At 32.3% G+C, this 17,592-nt stretch overlaps 1 protein-coding gene across 7 annotated transcripts in view; it reads left to right on the top strand.

Annotated features, from left to right (window-relative positions):
- Positions 1 to 17,592, top strand: part of LOC141501316 (semaphorin-4D-like) — a 178,744-nt gene that overhangs the window by 108,996 nt on the left and 52,156 nt on the right. For 6 of the 7 annotated variants that reach the window (XM_074205204.1, XM_074205206.1, XM_074205208.1 and 3 more), the window contains 5 exons: positions 5,517 to 5,879; positions 7,899 to 8,044; positions 11,319 to 11,381; positions 13,225 to 13,323; positions 16,852 to 16,945. In XM_074205204.1, coding sequence (XP_074061305.1) covers positions 5,771 to 5,879; positions 7,899 to 8,044; positions 11,319 to 11,381; positions 13,225 to 13,323; positions 16,852 to 16,945 — 511 coding nt within the window. In that variant the 5' untranslated portion in view covers positions 5,517 to 5,770. Of the gene's footprint in view, positions 1 to 8; positions 34 to 5,516; positions 5,880 to 7,898; positions 8,045 to 11,318; positions 11,382 to 13,224; positions 13,324 to 16,851; positions 16,946 to 17,592 lie in introns of all 7 variants that reach the window. The other variant, XM_074205207.1, reaches the window with a different exon arrangement.

The raw sequence follows: 17,592 nt of genomic DNA on the forward strand, positions 1-17,592 counted from the left end.
TTTTTTAGGTGTGTTTCTTATGAAGAACAGATTGTGAGTTTTGGGTTTCTTATTCAGTATACTGCTGTTTTTCATTTTATTGTTTTTTGAAGTCTTTATTTAAAGCAATGGTGTTAAGTGACTTGCCCAAGTTCACACAGCTAGGTAATTATTAAGTGTTTGAGGATGGATATGAACTCAGGTTCTCCTGACTCTAGGGCCAGTGCTCTACTCACTGTGCCACTTAGCTGCTCCCATTTTATTGGTTTTAACACATTCATTATTAAAGTTGTTTAATCCATTCACATTTAAATTTATTATTGTTTCCTATTTCCTTTAGTAGTAAACTAATAAATTAGGAATTCTCACTTAAACACCAAACTAGAAATCATAAAATAAAAATTGAGTTAAAAAACTATTGAATAAAACTGAGAACTTGCTTTTTTAAAAAACCAATAAAATAAATAAGTCTATGGCTAATTTTATTTTTTAAAAACTGAAGAAAACCTAATTAGCAGTATCAATAAAGAAAGAGTAAAAAACAAGCAAGGGAAAAATAAAGGATATTCTTTGAAACAATTTTGTTCAACCATATGCCAATACGATTGACAACCTAATTAAATAGAATGTTTACAAAAATAAAAATATCATTGGATAACAGGACAAGAATTAGATAATTTTAGTAGTTTAATCTTTGAAAAAGAAATTGAAAAGAGATTTACAAGCGACTTCTATCAAAAAATTTTTTCAATTTCCAATATTACACAAACTATTTACAAAAATAGAATAAGAAAGGATTCTACCCAATTCTTTCAGTGTTACAGACATGGTTTTCATATCTAAACTAAGGAAAGTCAAAACAATCATAGAAGTTATAGTAGTTACACCTTATCCAGATTTTACACTATGGATTTATTCTAGGAATTCAGACTTGGTTTAATTTTAGGAAATTAAAAATATGTGACTTATTGGCAAAAATAATAAAAATCACATGGTTTTTTCCAAGAGATAGAAAAAGCTTTAAAAAATGTAAAACCTATTTCTGTTGGGGCAAAAAAACTAATAAATATAGAAATAAATTAATCCTTCTTTGACATGGTAAATAGTAGATATCTAAAACCAAAAGCCACCATTATATAAAATGGGGACAAACTAGTGCCTTTTCCAGAAAGACTAAGGATAAAGTAAGGATACTTATTATCGTTATTTTATTTAGTGATATAGCAATAAGACAAAAAAGGAATTGAAAAAATAAACATAGACAAAGAAGAAACAAATTACCACTTTTTTTTCAGGTGTTATGATGGTTTACTTAGAAAATTCTGGAGTCAGCAAAAAATTAATTGAAACAATTATCAAATCCACAGCATTTCTGTATTTTATCAAATGAATTCATTGAAAAGATATGGAAAGAGAAAAATCATTTAAAATAATTACAGAATATATAAAATATTTGAGAGTCAAATTACTAAGGTATTCATAGGAACTTTATGGATAAAACCACAAAGTAGGAAATGCAAGGTAGTTAAGCACACTTAAAGATAAGGTTTCCTTGGATTTTGTGTTATGGATCCCTTTGGAACCTGGTAAAGATAAGGAAACATCTACAAATAATACATAAAAAATACATAATAATATTATAAAGTTAATTATATCAGAGTAAATTTATATATATTTATATATATATTTATCTATCTATCTGTCTGTCTGTTTGTCTGTCTGTCTGTCTGTCTGTCTGTCTATCTGTCTATCTATCTATATTTTCAAGTCCATGGGCCCTGGCTTAAGAAACCCTGCTTTATAGGATAAAATGAAAAACAAAACAAAGGAGGCTGAGAATCATCCAAATGAAATCTCTTTAATAACCACTTAAAGAAATGAGGTGCTAATTGTAGATTAAACCAACATTAATTATATAGCAAAGCAGTTATCCAATCTCTCCTAAGTATTCATCTTTGTCAAAGATTAATAGTTTTTTTTTTTAAACCCTGATTAAGTAAAGCATGTTAAGCAGAAGTAAAAATATCTGGACAAAATATTAGGGTCTGGAGTCCAGAATACTTGAATTCAAATCTGACCTCAGACATATACTATCTGTATGAACCTGGGCAAGTCACTTAACCCTGTTTGCCTTAGTTTTCTCATCTGTAAAATGAGCTGGAGAAAGAAATGGCAAATTATTCCATTATCTTTGCCAAGAGAATCCTATTAAGCAATTTGTCCAAGAAAATTCCAAATGAGGCCACAGAGTCAGTCAGAATTGAAATGACTGAACAATATCTTTGACTTCTTTAAGAAAGGGATAACTTCCAGGATATTTTGAAGTCCTGTCCGTCATGGTTTCTTATAGAAGAGTAGTATTCCATCACATTCATATATCATAATTTGTTCAGCCATTCCTCAATTGATGAGCACCCCTTCAATTTCCAACTCTTTGTCAACACAGAAAGAGATGATATAAATATTTTTTGTTCAGTGACTTGCCCAAGATCACAGCTAAGTAAGTATTTTGTCTGAGGCTGAATTTAAACTCAGGTCCTCCTGACTTCAGGTTCAGTGCTCTATCCACTCTGCCATCTAGCTGCCCCATTCATTATTGGCCAATCTGAGAGGGCTGAGTTGGTACTTTAATCAAAAATGTTTTAGAGCATTTTTTCATATGACTATAGATAGCTTTAATGTCTTCACCTGAGAATTAATTATCTTTACACATCCTTTGACTCTTTATCAGTTGGGGAATGATTTGTATTCTTATAAGTTTTAGAAATGAGTCCTTTGTCAGAAACACTAGTTGTAAAAATTGTTTCCCAGAATAATCTTCCTTTTAATCTTGTTTGCATTGGTTTTATTTGTGCAAAACCATTTCAATTTAATGTAATCAAAATTATTAATTTTGCATAGTGTAATGTTCTCTGTATCTTCTTAGGTCATATGCTCTTCCCCTTTCCATGGATCTGACAGATAAACTATTCCTTATTCTCCTAATTAGTTTATAGTATCACCTTTTATATCTAAATTCTGTACCCATTTCAACCTTATCTTGGTATAGGGTGTGAGATGTTGGTCTATGTCTAGTTTCTACCATATAATCTTCCAATTTTTCCAGCACTTTTTATCAGAGTGAGTTCTCATCCCAGAAGCTGCAATCCTTGGATTTATCAAAAAAATAGATTACTATAATCATTTGCTGCTGTTTCTTTTGCAAATAATCTATTCCACTGATCTACCACTCTTATTTCTTAGCCAGTATCAAGCAGTTTTGATGGCAAATGCTTTATAATTTTAGAACTGGTATGGCTATACCACCTTCCTTTGTATTTTTTTCATTATTTCCTTGATATTCTTCACTTTTTGTTCTTCCATATGATTTTAGTTACTATTTTTTTTAGGTCAATAAAGTAATTTTTTGAAGTTTGATTGGTATGGCATTGAATAAGTAATTTAATTAGGGTAAATATAACTTTTATTATATTTACTTGGCCAAGCCATGAAATTTGGCATTTGCCCAGCTATTTGGATATGATTTTATTTGTTTGAAAAGTATTTTATAGCTATTTTCATTTAGTTTCTGAGTCTGCCAGGTAGACTCCTCAGTTTTTTTTATGTTGTTAACAGTTATTTTAAATGGAATTTCTCTTTCTGCCTCTTGCTGTTGTATCTTGTTGCCAGTAAGTAGAAATGCTGATGATTTATTTGGGTTTATAATATATCCTTTAACTTTGGTAAAGTTGCTAATTGTTTCAAGTAGTTTTTTAGATGATTTTCTGGGTTCTCTAAGTATATTATCATAACAACTACAAAAAATGAGAAATTTTTTCTTCATTACCTATACTAATTCCATCAATTTCTTTTTGTTCTCATTGCTAAAACTAACATTTCTAATACAATATTGAATAGTGGTGATAATGTGCATCCTTGAAAGAACTGAACAATATCTTTGGCTTCATTAAGAAAGGGATAGCTTCCAGTAATTGGGAGGTGATTGTCTCTCTGTATTCTATCTTTTTCAGACCTCATATGAAGTACTGTGTTCAGTTCTGGGCACTGCAGTTAAAGAAAGTCATTGATAAGCTGAAAAGTGTTCAGATGAGGGCAATGGTGAAGTACCTTAAATCTATGGGCAATGGTGAAGGACCTTAAATCCATGTCATATGAGGATCAACTGAAAGGAACTAGATATATTTAGCCTAAAGAATAGAAGACTAAGAGGGAAACATAACTACATTTAAGTACTTGAAGGGCTATAATATGGAACAGGGATTTAAATTATTTCATTTGACCTGAGTAGGCAGAACTAGGAGCAATAGGTAGAAATCCTCTAGAAGCAAATTTAACCTTGATGTTAGGAAAAAATTCTTAACAATTAGAGTTGTCCAGAATAGAAATGGACTGCCTCAAAAGGTGGTTTCCCCTCATTAGAGGTCTTGAAGCAGTCTGAATGATCCCCTTGTGAATGTATTATTATACTGGGAATTTATTTTGAGTATATGTGTTAGTATTATATTCCCTTCTAAATATTAAACTTTATGATTATCTTAGATATAAATTATGTGACAGGTGTTTGAGTCTAATTTCACAACATGAGGAGATTTTATTTTTTCTATTTTGCTCATTTTGAAGCTTCTTATGGAAAGTATAGTATATCTCTGGATGTTAATTTACTCTCAAGGCATATATGTGAACTAAATGAGAGAGAGGAGGATATTATAGATCCACCTGTTTAATTTGATTACAGAGGAAATAGAGAAGGGAAATGGGATCCCTATACTCTTCATTATTCAAAATCTCTGTAATTGCAGTTTTTATCTTTCCTCAATCAACCTTCATGAATCTTTGGCAGAAGAGCAGATAGGCAGCGCTATCTGCCTACTTGGTCTTCTGTAGATAGAATACATAAAAACTTGGTTAAATACAAAATGCGTGGCAGCTCATAACTTACCCAATTTCTATTTCTTTATAACAATTCATTGGTATTTCCCCTCTTTTTCTGAAATTATCATATTCCATATTAGGACTGGTATTTGCTCTCTAACATCAGTGATATTAATGGAATAGAAAAAAAGGAATGTTTCAAAGAGAAACAAATTGCCAAATTGATTTCCACAATTTTTAACTTCACTGCCACATAGATATTGGGTAAATTCTCTTATTGATCACTTGCAAGCCTCTTTCTGTAGGTCTCCACTATACTCTGAGATACTGGATTAGTGAGGTCAGGAAGGTATTAAGATATTGAATTTTTTCTTTTTTCAGAGTCAGACAACAGAGCATCTCTTTATATTGAACAGGTTCTTTTCTTGGACTCTTCTAGTTCAGGGACTCCCAATCTTTTTACAATGATGGTCACTGATTTGGATCTAAGCAATCCACACTATAAGAATTCCTTTCCCTGTAGCTGCTAAGCTTTTTTTTTAAACAATAAACTCAAAAAGAAGGAAACTATGAGAGTTTTCAAAGAGCAAATCAAAAAAATTGAAAAGTGGAAAATATTACTTTACAATCGTCTTTAAAACACTTTCATTTTCGCTCCTCTACAGTTACATTTTCTCTCAAGACCGTGGAGAAGGATGTTCTTCAAAGACAACATAGTATTTAAGAAAAACCCCATGTGTGGAGTTTCTCTTCATTTGTCATGCTGGAAAAGGAATAGTCCTTCAGAGAAATAACCTTTTGAATACCTCAATTTATGAGTTTATTTGCATGTTATTAATTTTTTTACTTTGTTGTATTCAACAATATTCCCCCTGTGATAAGACATTTACTCCTGCAGCTGCTCAACAGCTACCACCCCATGAAGATGCTTACTATGGCTTTAAATGGCCTCTTTATAGTTTTGATTTTGTCATTTGGAACAACAGTTGCTTTTGGTCCAATACCTAGAATCACCTGGGAGCAGAGAGGTAAGAATAAGACTTGTTTAGAATTTTTACAGTTTTTTTTTTTTGTCATAATGATGGGTTTTCATGTGAGTGCTTATTTACTTAAACTTTAAGCCACCAACTAAGAAACTATTAAGATCATTTAAGCTGCTAGCCCTTAGGCTTTCAATTAAAATTAATTTCAAGGTCAGTCTCCTGCTGTATTTCAAATTCACTATTATATGAAATATTACTAGAAGAATACCATTGTAAAATTCTCTAACAAATGTAATCTCACATCTTAGATCTATTATGATGTATTATGCTTTAGAAGCTGTTATTAAAATTAAGTTTTTCATCTAGGAATGTGCCTAGGCATGTGCCTAGAGATCTTTCTCTACAAGATTTTATCCATTGTTATTTTTAAAAGAGAGTAAAGATTTATCTGTATCTTAGTTTGTAAACAGAAACTGTATAGCCATTGGTTAGATTTTTTAAACCATTAAAAAGACCTAAGAGTAATTAACAATGTTTGTTATCATATTTTTTTGCTGCTTCATTAAGAAAATGATAGTTCTAAGCATTTCATACAAATGCCGTGAACTAGAATATTGAAATGGTATCTAATTCACTTAAGTTTAGCATTAGCAGCTTAGTTTTATGAGAATTGTTTCTTTGGTTATTTGTTAGTTTATGTTTTACAAGGACATTGATTATTTTCTATTCACTATTTCATGGTACAGTGGATTTAACAAAAGTTTTAATAAAGTATCTCTTACTATGATTGTGAAAAGATGGAGGTAGTGCTTGCTAGATAATAGTGCATTGAAATGAATCTTTTCACTGCACTTTTCAAAACTTTTTAAAAGCTGTATTCACAATGATCTCAGTACTAAAAGATATTTTGATGTTTTCCTTCAATAAGGAAACCATTTCATATCTCTCCTAACAGACAAAATTTGAAAAAAGTAGACAGTATTTATTAAACTCTGTGTGAAAATTCAAGAGACATTGACTACTTTAGGCCAGCTCAAGGGGCATTGGCTCTTGTTTAAAAAATAGACTACTAATTATCTTTTAGATAATTGTTACTATTTTCCTTGGTAGTAAATATATATGGAAAATAAATGGTATCAATTTTATTGGTTTACAAAATATTGAAATAAAATGTTTTAAGAGGTTACTGACCTGGAGCCTTAGATGACATGCATTCAAACCCTATTTATGGTTTTTATTATCTCTGCAGAATTGAACTGGGCCTCACTGTCTTTTTTAGCACAAGATCTGTTTTCTTTTTTTTCCCCATATGAATAAACAGATCTCGAAAGTGAAGTTCTTGGTAGTATAGTCTGTAGTTAGCTAAAACAAATTAATAAAAAAATAGCTAGACAAAATTTAAATGAATATATACTATTATGAAGCTTCACAGATAAAGTTATGGTGTTTTGCTTTTAAACTACCCTAATAATGGATGTAGTAAGTTGGTATAGAGATTCAATGGAGACAACTTGACATAGTGGAAAAACTGTTGGATTTGGAGTCATACCTTAATTTTGAATCCAGGTTCTGCCACTTACTATTTGTGTGACTGTGTACAATTCCTTTAATCTCTCAGGATCTCATTTTCCTCCTCACTAAAATAAGGAAATTAAACAAGGTGATCTCTAAAATTCCTTTGAGTTCTGTTTTGGCACCTTCAAGCTGTTAACCTATAATCCTATGAAGTTAGGTTATGAATTTTTTACTGTGAGCCAGTAGTAAAGAAAGTAGAATTAGGTCAAATATGTTAGCCATGAAAGTAGGCACTTTTAAAACAATCAAGAGAAATGAATTACTTGTTACTTAACAGTTGCCTTTTCAGTGTTCTATACTAGTGATCTAATCCTGAGATAAATACAGTATAGTTCTTCTGTTGCTATTTCATAAAGTGTCTTAATTATACTGAGATGTTAGTTTTAAGATAGCATCAGTAAAATGCCCAAAATAAATTACTACCTCTGTTAAAAATATTCTCATTTTGACTCAGAGTTGTGTAATTTTCATTTTTTTTCTTCTTCACAGAAGTACGTCTTATACGTTTTCAGGAGCCAGGAATCTCCAACTATTCTACCTTGCTGCTAAGCAAAACAAAAGACACTTTATACATAGGAGCCAGAGAAGTGATTTTTGCTGTGAATTCACTTAACATTGCTGAAAAACAACATGAGGTATGAACACATTTTTATATCCCATTTTGGGTTTTTCTTTCTCCATTACCAACCAAATGCATAATTTCAATTCAATTAAAATCAGTTCAACAATTGAGGCAGCTAGGTGACTCAGTGAAAAGAGCACCAACCCTTGTGTCAGGAGGACTTGAGTTCAAATCTAGCCTCAGACACTAAATACTTACTGTGTGACCTTGACCCCCATTGCTTTGCAAAAGTAAAAAAAAAATCAATTTGTCAAATAAAAGTAAGCACCTGATGAGTACAAGACAGTGTACTGGAAAAAACAGAATCATAAATGAAACAGTACCTGCCCCAAGGATTTGCATTTTACTGGGAGTATAGAAAATGTGCACATATAAGTAAATACAAGTAATTTAAAGAGGAAAAGTACATTAATATCTCTTCCCATCTATGATTTGCCATAGATACTCCAAATCGAATCTATGCTAATAGGTGACCCTTTTTTTGGTTCTCATTTTTAATATCTCACATATATCAATCTACCATGTCACTGATTGCCCATTTCATATTTCCTATTCTAGTTACTGTGATCAGCCCACCTCTTTTTACAGTCATGTGTTTTGCCCTCGTTCTAGTTGAAATAATTATTCTGATGATGGTGTGGTTTAGGGATTAGGTAGATGACATCCTTAAAATCATGATTCTTTTCTGATTTAAGAATGAAGGAATGCTAAAGGGAGAGCAAAAATACAATTCAATAATGAGAAATCCCTTCATTTTAAAACTCACATGTATTTTATACCCCCACCTAATCATGAGTTTTAATATTAGAAAGAAGATAGATATTTTGGATGGGAATAATTTCTCTTTGATATCCAGACTTTTTATATGATCTAATTTACTTAAGGTTGGCCTGAGTATATCTCAATAATGAAAATAGTTTTTAAATATGATAATGCCTTTTAAAACCTTGAATAACAGAACCTACTTGCCAAAAAGAATCATGAGGCTTTTTTTTTAATTGTTAAGACTGGATATCCTTCTCTCACCCAGGCTAGAAATTCAGTGACTCCAAATGAGCCCAGTCCCACTGTTGATAGGCAAGGGATTTTTTAACAGCTTCATTTCTAATTTTTATTTGTTCTTCTTTAAGCTGGTGGCTTCCTGCTCCCAGGAGCATCTCATATTGGTGCTTGACTTAGCAACTCAATCAGATTAACCCACTGCCTCTCAGAACTCCAAGCTCAAGAACTCCCCCAGTTTCATCCTCCTTGATCACAAGGATATAAATGTGTGTCACCAAATCAGGCCATCAAGGCATGTTATAAAAACCATCTGCCTTTGTTTAGTGAAGATAACATTTAGCAGGGAGAAAAATACCTAGTAACTAATAGTTTTATACTTCAAAGTACAAAATACACCTCTAAAAATATAGAATTTTAGAACTGGGAGAAGAGATCTTGGAAATCATCCAGTCCAACCTCCTTCTTTTAGTCTTTTCATAAAACTAGGAGAAAAAAAGTTCAATTTTATCATCAGTTATGAAATATCACAAAGAAAAGACAGTAATTATAAATAATGTATCTACTATTCTGCTCTGTATTCTAGTAAAATAATTTGCAAGGCAACAACCTTAAGCTTTTGCTTACAAATTGATTTTTGTCTATATTTATCATATAAAGTGGTTATTTAGAACCTTGTTTTGTTTTAAAAGTTTTACTCCATTTGCTCAGAGTTCACCAGATGCGCTACTTGTAACCTATTTGGAAACCTTTCCTTTCTGTATCATGATATTAGTATAGTTATTCTTCTTGTATCAAATTCTCAGTATGTGTGAAGAAATTCTTTTGATTAACTTTGTTCTCACTTTGGCTTATGTCTAAAACTGGGCACACCTGTACTAATGCAAGATATTTTGCCTTTCCTAAGTTGGCAATTGCAAAACCCTGTTAATATTCAGAAGACAGTTTTGTGGCACAATGGTTATAACACCAGATTCAACTTCCTGACTTCAAATTTATCCCCAGATACTAACTGCTATGTGACCTTGGTATAGTTAACCCTGTTTGCTTCAGTTTTTTCTTTTGTAAAATGAGCCAGAGAAGAAAATGGCAAACCACTTTTGCCAAGAAAACCCCAAATAGTGGCATGAAAAGTCAGACAAGACTGAATAAAAGTAAAATAAAAAAAAATTCATATTCTGAGAAAAATTGAGACTTATTTTCAAAGGCAAAGCTTAGTATTAAGGACATTTTACCTAACAAATATTCAAAATAAAAACTTTGTTTTCTATTTCTATCCTACTGAGATATTTTGACAGTTTAAATTTTTTTCATTGATTTTTTCTTTCGTTATTATATTCATTTACTGATATAGTCTTTCTTCATTGAACCTATCTCTATTGCAAAAACAGCCACAAAAATAAAACAAGAGTTTAACAAAACTACCCATGTGTGACAATATATGTTTTAGTACCCTGTCTCTCTACCATTCTGAGGGAGATATGTTGTATGATCTGCTCCACAAGATCAAGGATGGTGAATGCATTTAGTTTAATTTTACTTGCTTTTTATGTTGTTTCATTTGCATTATTTTTGGTTTAATAAGAGAGCAGGGAGAAGTTCTATAGAAAAGAATTCTTAGAAATTTGAGAGAATTTTAATTTTGTTCCATTTTATTTTTTAAGTATTTTAAATCCATTTAATCTAATTTAACTGTTATTGTATTTAAAAAACAGAATTTTTTAAATTTTAGAAAGATTTTATTTATTTTGAGTTTTACAATTTTCCCATTCTTGCTCCCCCCCCGACAGAAGGCAGTTTGTTAGTCTTTATGTCGTTCCCATAGTATGCATTGATCTAAGTTGAATGTGTTGAGAGAGAAATCATATCCTTAAGGAAGAAACATATAGTATGAAATATAGCAGAATTACATAATAAGATAACATTTTTTAAAATTAAAGGTAATAGTCTTTGGTCTTTGTTCAAACTCCACAATTCTTTCTTAGGATCCAGATGATATCGCAAAAAAAAACCCCAGAATATTTTAAATGAAATGTAATTGCTCTACCATCACTAAAAGAAAGTGGTTTTGTAGATAGATATCATGGTTAATAGCTTTATTCAACTCCAAGATTATCCACAGTGATGAATTGTAAACTTCACTTTTTGAAATTCAGCTTTCACAAAAGACAGTATTCTGAAGCTTAATAGGAATTGACTGTGCATTGTTCATACTGTATGCTCCTAGGGTAATTCATTATGTTGACACTAGCTTTTAAAATCTTCTGAAATTTCCCCCTTCTCAACAGGTATACTGGAAAGTTACTGAAGATAAAAAAGCAAAATGCTCTGAAAAGGGCAAATCTAAACAGGTAATTTGTTTCCATTAATCTTGCCACAAATTATAATCTGAATATTTTAATCTCTCAAAGGTTACTGTTCTGAAATGTAGGCCAATAAATTATAAGTTTCAAGTACTTTGCAAATATCCTTCAAGCTATTATCACTTATTGGTTACTTCTGAATTAGAGCAGCTCATAACAGTGTTCTGAAACATTTATTACAGAAAGTTATTTTGGACCTGTGGTAATTTTCTTGTTTGTTGCTCAAGCTTGCTTTATTTTTGGTTCCCACAGCAGCCTAGTCTAAGTTATAAAGCAGTTTTTAGGTATTCTATTTGGAACCTACGTTTTCAGTCTACTAAAGTCATGACCCACTTCCTTTTTTTCCCTCTACTTTAAAGCCAATACTTTTTTCTCTCTTTTTTCTGAACATGTCCCTAATTTACAGTTTATATTCTTGTATTGTGAAATTAAAATATTCCCTAAAAGTAGCTGACCTCAGAAACAAAGCAGTTTTTAGTTCAAGAGTTGTTAAAAACAAGATAAAGGCATGTTTTGTATTAGACATTAACTTAGAATTGGACCACTGTGGTTGAAGCCCCTCCTAGCAGCATTGAATTTAGTTCTAGCTCTGACCTTAATTGATTTTTTTTGTACCTTTTTCAACTAAGCTAGATTTTTGCCTCCAATGAGTTCTCCCATTTAAGAAACATTGACCTGTATGCCTAGAGCTTCCCAGAGATTCACTCTTATTTGTCCTCTCTCTGATTCCTTTATCATGCTTTCTTTTCAGTCTTAATGAGTTTCAGTGGTCATACCTCAAAAGAGAAGTTGCCATGTACCACAGTTTGTCTGGTTGCCTCACTGGCTAAGTAGGAGCTATGTGGTCAAAGAGGTTTATCATTGCAAAGGTGTTTGTAGCTATTAATTAATTCTAACCAGTATTAAATTATATATATATGTTGTTCTTAGTCGAGTTTGTCATAGACCTAGCCATATATATATCTCCAGATAAATTCTGTTCTAAGTTAGTACTAATGGATTCTTAAATGCTTTTGTTTCTTCATTTTGGACATTTTTATTCTTTTTAATTGTAGTCTTAGCACTGGGCTTTTCCTTTTCCATGAACAGTGATGGATCTTTAGAGTTCTCAGTATTAGAGAGATAGCACGACAAGGAACAGTTTGCCTCAGAAAGTCTCTTGGAGGGCATACAGTAGTTGGAGCATTTCTTTGTTATATGAATTGGACTGACCTATTGCTAACTCCCTGCCAGCTCTCAGATTTTCTGCAATTGTGATTCTTGTGTGGATGTGCATCACAAACATGCCAGTTTTTACTCTGTTTATATTTTATCCCTTTGGCATAGTATAGGAACTTCACCCAATTATTTGACTTGCATGAAAGAAACTTTATTCTTTGGTAAATACATTTCAAGCAAGGTAAGGAGATCAGGAGTAGGAAATCCAAAGGATTTTTGTAGAATGCCTGTTGGCATGAACTTGGCAGTTCAGATAATAGATTGATTGGTTTGGATGTTTCTGTAAGAGTTTTTAAGTTATTTTCTATCTGTGCTTTCTGAGCCAAAATTATATGAACATCCTTTTTTGCTTCATTGTTATCACTTCTTTAAAATATAAATTTGTATTTAAATTGAAGTCAGTTTTGCACTTTGAAAGCAAATAGTAATAAGAAAATAGTAGTGATGGAATGAGTCAAATAAGCTGCAGGGTCTTGCTTGGCTTTACAATAAAATTAAATGTAACAATGCATCTTCTAAAGTTCATGCATAAAAGGTATATCAAGTATAATTGAGAATCTGTCATTAATTAATTAGGTAGTTTTTTTTATCTGCCTTCTTTTATTCATTACAGACAGAGTGCCTCAACTATATACGAGTCTTACAACTCCTTAATGATACTGTCCTATATGTGTGTGGTACTAATGCATTTCAGCCAACCTGTGATCATCTGGTAAGGTTTATCAAACTTTACATTAAGAAAATACACTCAGGGGGCGACTAGGTGGTACAGTGGATAGAGCACCAGCCTTGAAGTCAGGAGTACCTGGGTTTAAATGCAACCTTAGACATTTAATAATTACCTAGCTGTGTGGCCTTGGGCAAGCCACTTAACCCCATTGCCTTGAAAAATCTAAAAAAAAAAGAAAATACACTCAGAATGTAAAATACCATGAAACTTTTTGACACCACTAATGAACTAATAGTCCTAGTCAAGTGTGTTTCTATGATGGTATCAGTTGGTTAGTAAACATTTATTACATGCCTACCACGTGTCAGGCACTCTGCTAAGCACTAGGCATACAAAAAGAAACTAAAGATAATCCCTGACCTTGAGATTCTCACAATCTCATTATTATAGTGTTTCATCATCCCTCCCACACTCGCTTTTTGTTATGTTCATTGCCACTAGGCAGAGTTTGAAGTCATTAGATGGAATTTGCTTTCCTTAAATCCACTTTTAAAATTTGGGCCATAATGGATAGAGGACCAGCCTCAGACAACAAGATGTAGTAGTGTTATGAGCCAGGCCTTATTCAGGCCAGTCTAGTGGTTCAGGTTCAGGACTGCAAGAAGATGTAATACTTAAAGAGCTATTTTATATATAATAAATAAGAATTTTATGGTAACACATAAATATTTGTCAAGTATTCAGCTACCCTTTTATGTTGTTGACAGAAACTCATCTGATCAAAAGGACTCATGTTGAACTTCTACAACAGTGAGATATTTCTTAAGTCTTAGGGACTTTGATTCCTTATTATGAAACCTTTTAGGCCTTAGGAGACCAAGAAACTTCATCAAGCTATTCCCAGGAACAGCTTCCCTGCCTTGTATGGAAAAAAGAGCCAGACTGTAAGGCAGGGGTCCTAGAAGATATTCCTGCTACTGCACCTGGGATCTAACATATACTAGCTGTGTGACCATAGGAGTGTCACTTAATCTCTCAGAGCCCCTAATGGTAATTTATAGACAAGTTGCCTATAGAGGTCAACCAGATCTAAAAAACAAGAACATGCTTTATTCTGCATAGGAGAGTGCTGAAAAAATGCTGGTTTTCAGTACTTTAAGTTCCACCATTCTCCCTGTTGTCCTTTTTTTTTTTAATGACAGTGGGGTAAGTGGATTATTCAAGGTCACACAGCTAGGTAATTATTAAGTATCTGAGGCCTGATTTGAACTCGGGTCCTCCTGACTCCAGACTTGGTGCTCTTTGCACTGTGTCACCTAGTTGCCTCTGCGCACCCCGCCCCCCCACTCCATTCAATAAAATCTTAACTTTCTTAAATTTGTTTTGTAGTCTTGGTTATGTCAGTTTTTGCTTTACTGTTTTTCAAAGACTACAATCCACAGTCTCTGTGACTGATTTCTAGTAGTCAAAGCTAGAAAAAGTGAAGGCATGTTAAGGAATCCTTATATTCCATTTGACTTGAGTTTCTACTATTTCTGACCTTAGAATTTTACCATTCTTTATGCTATTCTTGACCTTGCCTTTGCTAAAATGCTTTAAGAGCCATTTTAGAAATAAATTGTCTTCTGCTTCTGAAATTCTTTCCTTTTAAGTTTCTGATGGTGTTCTATGTAAGTGTTGAGGCTATGGGTATTTTCTTAGTTATTTTCAGAAGCAGAATTCATGTTCTTTCCCTTTGATTAGCTTCCTATCTGTTCCAGAAGTCTTCATTAGACTCTTCATTGTTTTGAGAATCCTTAAATTCTCAAAATTTATTAATTTTGACAGATTTAGTAATCCTCTTTTTCTAATGGAGGTGCTTTTTTAAAATTTTGAATTTAATCATCAGAAAACACATTTAATCATACAAATAATAGAAGGGGAATTGCATATGGATCTGTGAACTTACATTATTTATTATTCCTTTTCTTAAAAAGCTCCCCAACCATTCACAGTTTCTTTATTATTTTATTTCACATTACTACTATTTAGGTAACTTAGTTAAATTACCTTTTTCTCCATCTTCTTCACCCTCTGCAATCTGATTTCTGACCTAATCATTCAAGTAAAATTGTTCTCTTCAAAGTCTTGATTGACAAATCAAGTGAATTCTCATCCTTCTTGACCTTTGACACTATTGACCACTTTCTCCTTCTGGAGACTCTGAACTTTTGTTGACACTGGTATCACCTTCTACTTGCCTTGATTATTCTGTCTCTCTTGCTGCATCCTCTTCCAAACCACACCCATTAATTATGAGTGTCCCTGAGGTTTCTGTCTTAGGTCCTCTGGTTTTTTCTATATGCAGTCTCCAGTTTGTTGATCTGGCCATCTCTATGGATTTAGTTATGATCTCCATGCTGATGATTTCCCAATCTGTCTATCAGCTCTAATCTTTCTCCTAAGTTCCAATACCATTTCATCAACTGCCTATTAGACATTTAAAACTATTCCTGCTGGAATCTCAAGCTCAGTGTGTCTAAAACAGTACTCATGTTTTATTGTATTCCTTTTCAGACTTCTCTCTTATAGTCTAGGGTACTACCATCCTTCCAGTCACCCAAGTTTTCAGCCTTTATGTCATCCTTTCCCTCACTCACATACTTAATCAGTTACCAAGACTGTAATTTTTCCTCCAATAATATCATTCACATTTCTTCCCTTCTCTACACCTACAGAGTTCTACCCTAGTTCAATTCTTCATCACCTCTAACTTGGAATATTGCAATAATTTTCTAATTCTATTCTTAACTTTAAAGCTCAACTCAAGATTTCTCTTCTATAAGAGTTTTTCCTAGTTCGTAAGATGGTAGTATTTCCCTGCTAAAGCTACCTTCCAACTATTTTGTATTATCATCTACATACCAATTTAAGTGTATGTTGTTTTTCCTTTAGAATATAAAATCCTTGAGGGCAGAACCTATTTTTACTTTTTTTTGATTCCCCTATGCTTAGCACAGTGTCTGCAAAAAAGTTAATAATATGCTTAATAAGTGCTAATTGATTGATCTAGATAAGTTAATTAGAATTCTCCAAGCAGTACAATCTATTAAGATTTTATTGGTAGCATATATATTTTGGCTCATATATAGATCTAATCTATACTTTTAACTCCAAGTATTAAAAACCATTTTCTAGTTATCTCATGATTAAGTCTTTTTGTCCAGAAAGTATTATTTAAAAAAGATGCAAATTCTTACAATACAAATTTTAAATTGTCTTATGAATCAGGTGTTACTAATTATTAATTGATTAGTGTTAGATATTCTGACCTCAGACACTTAGTTGTATGGCCTTGGGTAAGTAACTTTACTTTTGCCTGCCTCAATTTTCTCAACTATAAAAATCAAGATAATAGTAGTAGCACCTACCTGTCATTTTTGTTGTGAGGATCAAGTAGAATAATATTTGTAAAGTGCTTACCACAATGTATGGCACATAGTAGGTACTATGTAAAAGCTAGTTATTATTATTAGATTTTGATGACATTGATTTTGCTTATACTCCTGTAAAACTCGCTTGTCATTGTAGCTTTTAAAAACATTTGAACTTGTTGGTAAAAATGAAGATGGTAAAGGCAGGTGTCCGTTTGATCCAGCACAAAGCTACACATCTGTTATGGTTGGTAAGTGCTGTTTTTCATTACTTCAACAGGTATTTATTTTCATTTTTATTCTTAATTGTTTTGTCCCAGGTATCCATATAATTTAAATATGGGTCTTAAGAAAAGTCATTCACACCACTTAAAATATATGTAAATTATTGTGGGCATCAGAAATCAAATTTACTCTTTTTTAACCTGGTTTCATAGCTATTTTATAGAAAACATATTTATGTAGACATTTTCATAGATCTTCCAGGTAAAGGAATCTGTATAGTCTTTTTGAGTTCCACTTTGACTTTCTACATGTCTGTGCATCAACATAAATGTGTGATTATATCCTATAATTATACTGTGTACAAGAAAATTTATGTAGTTTAGGAATTATATGTACCTATTAAGTTGTTTCTTAATTAAGTACACTAGAGTGTAAAAAAAAAAATTAACCTCTGGGGACAGCTAGTTGGATAGAGCACTGGCCCTGGAGTCAGGAGGACCTGAGTTAAGTGTCAGCTCAGACACTTAATAATTACCTAGCTGTGTGACCTTGGGCAAGTCACTTAACCCCACTGCCTCGCTAAAAAAATAAATAAATAAAATTAACTTCAAAGAAAGTTAATGAGATGGAAATAAACACTAAAAATAGTTCTACTTCAACTTGGAGAAGTTTT

The sequence above is a fragment of the Macrotis lagotis genome, chromosome X (genome assembly GCF_037893015.1).
Source record: "Macrotis lagotis isolate mMagLag1 chromosome X, bilby.v1.9.chrom.fasta, whole genome shotgun sequence".
Classification (NCBI taxonomy): domain Eukaryota; kingdom Metazoa; phylum Chordata; class Mammalia; order Peramelemorphia; family Peramelidae; genus Macrotis; species Macrotis lagotis.